At 38.2% G+C, this 7,500-nt stretch overlaps 1 protein-coding gene across 2 annotated transcripts in view; it reads right to left on the bottom strand.

The window, feature by feature from the left end:
• Positions 1-7,500, bottom strand: part of LOC143041519 (uncharacterized) — a 147,999-nt gene that overhangs the window by 72,431 nt on the left and 68,068 nt on the right. For both annotated transcript variants that reach the window (XM_076213485.1, XM_076213486.1), the window contains exons 16-20: positions 6,114-6,563; positions 4,955-5,915; positions 4,580-4,785; positions 4,393-4,494; positions 4,137-4,256 (exon numbers count right to left, since the gene is read on the bottom strand). In XM_076213485.1, coding sequence (XP_076069600.1) covers positions 4,137-4,256; positions 4,393-4,494; positions 4,580-4,785; positions 4,955-5,915; positions 6,114-6,563 — 1,839 coding nt within the window. The remainder of the gene's footprint in view (positions 1-4,136; positions 4,257-4,392; positions 4,495-4,579; positions 4,786-4,954; positions 5,916-6,113; positions 6,564-7,500) is intronic.

Here is a 7,500-nt window from a genome sequence, read left to right as displayed (position 1 = left end):
ATTACTTATTTACACACACACACACACACACACACACACACACACACACACACACACACACACACACACACACACACACACACACACACACTCACGTACGCACGCACGCACACGCACACACACACACACACACACACACACACACACACACACATACACACACACACATACACACACACGCACACACACACACACACACACACACACACACACACACACACACACACACACACACACACACACACACACACACACACACACACACACACACAGAAAGTGGATGAAGAGGAGAAATCCTGAAAACAGAAGAGAATACGAAGCAGCAAGAAATGAAACTGAGAGAGTAAAAACACGAACTAAGAGAGAGACATGGGAGAGGTTAGGAAAAGAACTGGAAGAGGACATACAGGGTACAAAGAAACTTGTATACAGTATATCTAAAAGTTACAAAAGGAAAGAAGAGAGTGGGATGAATACAATTAAAAATAAGGAAGGGAAACTACTCACAGAGGAAGGCGAAGTGGACGAGAGATGGAAGGAATACTTCTCAGAGCTTCTAAATCCAACAGAAGTGGAGAGACCAACAGATGAAAAAGTTATTCAGAGAACAGAACAAAATAGTATAATAACAACAAATGAAATTAAAGATGTTATTAAAGCTATGAAAAATGGAAAAAACTCTGGAAGTGATAGTATACCAGTCGAACTACTGAAGGGAAATGAAGATATAGTTAAGTGGCTAACCAGAGTTTTTAACGTTGCGTGGAATGAAGGTAGAGTGCCAGCTGATTGGGGGAAGGCAATTATTTGTAAAAATTTTAAGAAAGGTGATCCCACCAAATGTAGGAACTATAGAGGAATATCACTGCTGTCACAAGTGGGGAAGATATATGAAATAGTACTAGAGAAGAGATTAAGAATAATAGTTTAGGGCAAGCTAGAAGAAGGACAATATGGATTTAGACCCCAGAGAGGAACAACGGATGCAATATTCACACTGAAGATGATAATAGAAAAGAACTGGGAGTGGGACCAACATGTGTACATCGCTTTTGTAGATCTAGAAAAAGTATTTGACAGGTTATCAAGGAGTGAAATATGGGATACCTTAGAAGACCCAACATATATGATAGAACCCTCATTAATTAGAGCTATAAAGAGCCTTTACAGAAATAATGTCAGTGCGGTAAGGACCCAGCTAAGAGAGGATAACTGGTTTGACATAACTGAGGGTGTAAGACAGGGTGGTGTGATATCTCTTTTACTGTTTGTGCTGTGCATGGGCAGGAGCATGAAGAGGTTGAGACTTAGGGGAGAGGTAACTACATTGTCATATGCAGATGATATTGCGATAATCACAAAGGCTCGTAAAAAATTGCAAGATACCCTGAATGCATGGAATGAAGAATTGAAAAAAAAACAAGAATGATAATAAATGCAAATAAAACTAAAGTAATGATGGTGGCGAGAGAGAAAGATGATATTGAGATTGAAATAGATTTAATACAATTGAAACAAGTGAAAGACTTTCAGTACTTGGGAGTTCAAATAAATGAGAGGTGTTATATGGAGAAAGAAATAACAAGTAGAATAGAAAAATATACAGATAATCTAAAATTAATGTATCCACTACTAAAAGACAGACTCATACCATCAAAAGTTAAAGTCATCATATATAAGACGATACTAAGACCAGTATTAACATATGGCTCAGAGACCTGGACAGTAACAATGAGATTAAAAAGCAAGATACAGGCAGCAGAGATGAGAATGTTACGATTGATAAAGGGAGTAACAAGAAGAGATCGCTTAAGAAATGAGGATATCAGAAATGAACTGGACATCGAATCAATATTAGAATTTGTAGAAAGAAGTAAACTGAGATGGTATGGACACATCATGAGGATGAGTCAAGAAAGGTACCCTGCTAAATATTATCGATGGAATCCAAGAGGGAAGAGGCCGGTAGGAAGACCTAGAAAGAGATGGAGAGATGGAGTGAGGGAAGGAATTGAAGCGAGAGGATCAACAATAGAGAGTGTGGAAGAAGAGGAACTTTACGAGGATCGTACCTGGTGAAGTTTCGTGAGGCAACACAACGGACAGGGCACTGGCCCTACCTGGTGTATGGTGAGGTGAGGTGAAGTGAGGTGAGGTGAGGTGAGGTATATATATATATATATATATATATATATATATATATATATAATATATGTATATATATATATATATATATATATATATAAATATATATATATATATATATATAGTATATATAGTTACGACTGTGGACCCGTCGAACGCCAAGACTTAATATTTACGTATTTATTATACATGTGCACGTGTGTACTCATATAGACATTGGCGAGATGCGAAATATGCCGGCTTGCCCACGATCTTTCTAATGCTAGTGCCCTCGCTTGCAACCGCCAGGCCAGCGTACGAATGTGTCAAAATTAGTACTGCTACCTTTATATACATATCTATTTCTTCTTTTGCTTTGTCAACGTGATTCATTCAATGTATAAGGATTTATGTGTGTGCGTTATCTTTTGGATCTGTGTTGTCAAACTTAGGAACTGATTAACGTACTATTGGGAAAACATAATTTTCTTGGGTTTCGTATTCGCCCGCTGATAGTGTAGGAAACATGGTTTTGTCACCTGTGAGCCTGTTTTTCTCGGAACACACACAAATGCGTGGGATCGGAGATTTTGGTAATAGCACATCAGCCCCTTTATACGTATGTATTAATGTATAGACATTAGTATAAAAACTTTAAATTTCTTCTTATAACTAAGATTGACAAGGTAACATTATTATATATTATTTGTATACCCAATTTTGTAAAGAATATATCCATGGATATATTCTAAAACTTTGATGTTCATTGCCTCTGGCGACATTTGGCAGCTCTTTCGTTGGCTCGCCGCTAAGGTACATATATGACTTCCGTAACCGTCTTCGAGGCTCCGTCCTTTGGCGGAGTCCCCTCTCTATATACCCTCCTCTTACATTGCTGGCCTTATACATATAATTTTCCTCTGTTGGACTTAGAATTCTTTTGGCAAGTCGACATATTCTCTCGACTTTGAATATTTACGCATGTCTTGTAGGACTTTGTACTCTTTTGTCAAGACGATATATTTCTCGACATTTAAAATTTACGTACGTCTTGTAGGACTTTGTATTCTTTTGGCAAGTCAATATATTTTCTCGACTTTGAATATTTCCGTATGTCCTGGCGACTTTAGCCATTCGTATTCTACAGGACTCATTGACTTATTCTATAATCTATTTGTACTAAATTTTTGCAAAACATTTGATATTGCGTCCATTTCTATCTATGGGAATCTTATTGTGCTCGCTTGGCGACCTCTATCTTTCAATATTGTTTATTTTTGAAGGAAAATACTAATCTAATTTTTTTTTTTAGTAACACTCAGAGTTTTATGAACCTGGCTCTTCTTCCCTAGTCGTCACAATATAAATATATATATGTATATATATATATATATATATATATATATATATATATATATATATATAAAAAACACAGATAATACAAAATACAGCAACTAGAATGGTCCCAAGTCTGCCTAATAAGCCATATGATGAAAGACTGGCAACATTGTGACTACACACATTAGGGAAGCACTAGGAGATATAGACATGAAGAACAGGGAAAGAAATAGTAAAATAGACATAGAGGCTCTATTGGTACGTGATGGAAGAAGAAGAGATTCCATCAAGAAAATACATTAAAAATAAGATCAAATTAAATAGCGAAGAAATATTGCCTCGAATATGGTAGGAGATACAGGTTTCTATATCAATCCATATCAATGCACACAAACAAACACACACACACACACACACACACACACACACACACACACACACACACACACACACACACACACACACACACACACACACACACACACACACACACACACACACACACACACACACACACACACACACACACACACACACACACACACACACACACACACACACACACACACACACACACACACAAATACACACACACGCACGCACGCGCGCGCGCGCGCGCATGCACACATAATTGAAATGACTATGTGTAAGAATTAGAACAAAAAGGTCCTGACCTTGATTATAGCTTCCGACCTATAGTCCAGTTCCAGCTGATCACATTTTGTTTCCATTAAAACTTGTAAGTCATAGCTGTCATCCTGTCTCAAGTGGTACCATCGCCCATGTGTCATGGCCTGCGTTTAAGAGAGTAGTTTATGAGAACCTGTTTTGTGAACTTTTCTATACAGTTTATCTTTTTACGGCTAAGGAAATCTTACTTGTTACAAAAATTTACTGACTGAATATCAGCCAAAGTGGAACCCAGTTTACCTCATTTTCATTTATCATCAAAGAACAACGTACGTCAACCTCTTCAGGATTTAATAGTAGCTCATAGTCACCCTTCAGCTTTATATCTGTAAGTAATGTGTTCTGGAAAGGTACAAAAGAAGAATTAGAAGCAATGGTTCAAAGTGAAAAAAGAAACATATGCCAAAAGAAAGAGAAAGCTCTTCACCTCCACATGTAGACCACCGTGCCATTTGTTGAACCCTTCTTCAAAGTGCTTTCCCCCGGACACATTGACCTGGGTCCTTTCGGTTATTCCATGTACAGAGAATTCGGCCATGGCTTCCAGGACAAAGTCGTTCTTGGTGGCTATCTCCTTTTGGTCGTCAGCTCCGAAGCCTAGGAGATGTCGCTGCAAATCGCTGTTGAAATGAACTGAGCACAAAGGGAATTAAGTCAGAATAGACTGTCTTTTCTTTAAGTGAAACTAACTTGTAGACAATATCACAACGATAATTAGATAAATCAATGAGATGAGTATGCATTCAAAACCGTTTTTCTAAGAAATGCAAAAGTGATTGAAACCAGCAGTGGGACTAGTTACCTTTCATCTCGTAAGGTTCATCACTGAATCCATATAATGTTCCATTGCTGCTGAATCGAGTTGGTGAATGTCTAGATGAATATGTAGAGAAAGTTTTGATGCCATAGTTATGTCCAAAATACATAAAATCGATGTTGAGTGCCATGCTCTCGTCGGAAGGACTTCTGATGAATTTATTCTCAAAAGTGAAATCTATCTGTGTGACATCGTTCTCCCTATACCCGAGATTCACAGAGAAAGATTCACGATTATCATCTATCTGGCCTAACAGTTTGTAAGATTTATCTTGGATGTGAACAATTGCTTCCAGATTGTTTATGTCCTCAGAATTGACTTCTAAACCAAGTCTGCGATTGATGGACGAGTCTGGCGTGTCGAAGTCTAATATTAACGTTTTGCTCGAGGAACTGAAAGAGAAGAGGTAGCGATCAATTGTGTCAGTTTTCGACAAGACCAGTTGAGACTTGAAGGGCTCAAGAGACTGGAATCCGTTGGGCCCTGCCGCGGCCGAGGCACATATTTCTACACCAAGAGGTTGACTAGTGTACTGACCACTGCAGGACAAGATCTCATTGCCGACACTTCTGGAGGCATAATCATTCCAACTGCTGTGGCTGCTGTCGTAGAAGAGCAGCTTGGAGGTAGTAGAAAGCTTGAGTATTTCATTGTTGGGTACTAAAAGACCCACAGTAAAATCACTGAAGCTTTTAAAGGACATGGACAAGCCGATATCTGCGCGGGAAACGGCAGTAATAGTTCTTCTAATGGCACTGGAAGCTACGTAAGCCTCGACTCCTAAACTCTCGTCGAAAGTCAAACTAGTTGAGGGGACGAAATTAAATTGAATGTTATTGGAGTTTCGTTTTACTTCCTCATGGATTGTATGGGAGCTGGTGCTGTTCAGTCGCATCCGAAGAGGAAACCCGAGGATGGTTGGGGCAACGTACTCCTGGTCAAACAACTGAAAAAGTATTCAGATTGGCAAATAAAAAGTAGTCTACACCAAATATTCATTACAATGACATGCAAACAATAACTGATAAATACACATTTCATCTTACTGGCTGATTCCGCTAATTGTAACCAGCAATTTCTATTTTTCAAGAACACCCCAAAACTATCATTTGTTTTGTCAAACCAACGATAGACAATAACTTACTTGTAATGATACTTGTCTCCTTAACAGTCCTAAAAAACTCTCGATTTTGCGGGACACCTGAGAAGGATTCCGGGCGTCGAAATGAAAAACTTCGTTGCCAAAGATCCGAACGAAAAATGTGGGATCCGACTCTTCATCGTCCGGAACCTCCATTCGCGTTCTTGCCTCGTCATACACATGCTGAAGCTCGTCAATTTTACTGTCTTCTGTACTCCTTTTCTGTCTTTTTAAGTTGTCGAGGAACTCGAAGATGCGATCATTACTAAAATAAGATCCTTTATCGAATAACCTTCTAAAGTGCTTTTCAAAACCATGGAGGTTTCCCCCTATTTCGATTGGGTTGAAGGAGTTGTGAAGAACGTTTACAGTCAAGTTGAGTTTGGCGGAGTAGGGTAGGAAAGAGTCGGGCGTAAATACAGCGTCACTGTCGATCGAGCCCCCAAAGTCCATCTGAAAAAGAGAAGAAACTAGGTGCAATCTATTTTGATTTCTATATTCATGTCATTCTATATGAAATTATTTGAGTCGAAGGCTGATAGAATGATCCCATCTAAGCACAAGAACCGAGAAGAAACGCATTATTACTATAAGACATCATTCGAAATAATCACTCAAATATTATCCATGCTCTTCGACTGATATCCCGTGTTGAAACTAAAACGAGTTCCACCTGTTATGCTTTGATTTGCTGACACTACACTTAACGTATTTCTTGACCTAAAATACGGGTGTGCAGTCTTTGTACTATTACACCCGAAATAATACTCGCTTCGTATCTTAGTTTACATTATTTCCAGATAGAATTCCGCCGACTGAGCTCATATATATGAAGCATTATCTCTTCCATCAAGGATAATCAGCTGAATAAAAAGTTGGATTGAACTATATGGAAATAGCGTTGTCTCACATGTTTATTCTGACTATTGTTGTGCCCCGGCAATTTAATTTGGCTAAAGTGGGTTACTGTGAATAAGGTCAATCGAGTGGTTTCAACATTACATAAATTAGGCACAAACATGACCTTTGGGGATGTCAATAAGTGTGTTCAATATCATGGATATTGGGGGGCAGCACTTCTGTGATTAGAGACAACAAAGGAAACATTTAAAGAGGTTAACAAAACGTAGATAGAGTAAAAGATGAAAAGGAATAGCATCATTCTTTTAAACTGTGATTAATTTTTAAACATACTAGAGAACTAAACATCCATTCACATCCTTGGAATCTGTCGATTTTTTCCTTTATACTGGGGATCAGGAGAAACGCTAAAGTACTGATAAGAGTTTAGAAAATAAAGATGTAGATATGTCATTTGAATAAATAATAATTTGAACAGAAAATTAATTTGGAATGGTTGTGAAAAGGATATGAGAAAAACCTGAGAAAT

Source organism: Oratosquilla oratoria, chromosome 31, assembly GCF_046742065.1.
Source record: "Oratosquilla oratoria isolate Oo_2021 chromosome 31, ASM4674206v1, whole genome shotgun sequence".
NCBI classification, from domain to species: Eukaryota; Metazoa; Arthropoda; class Malacostraca; order Stomatopoda; family Squillidae; genus Oratosquilla; species Oratosquilla oratoria.
The sequence above is the reverse complement of the archived record's forward strand: the minus strand, read 5'-3'. Positions and strand labels throughout refer to the sequence as shown.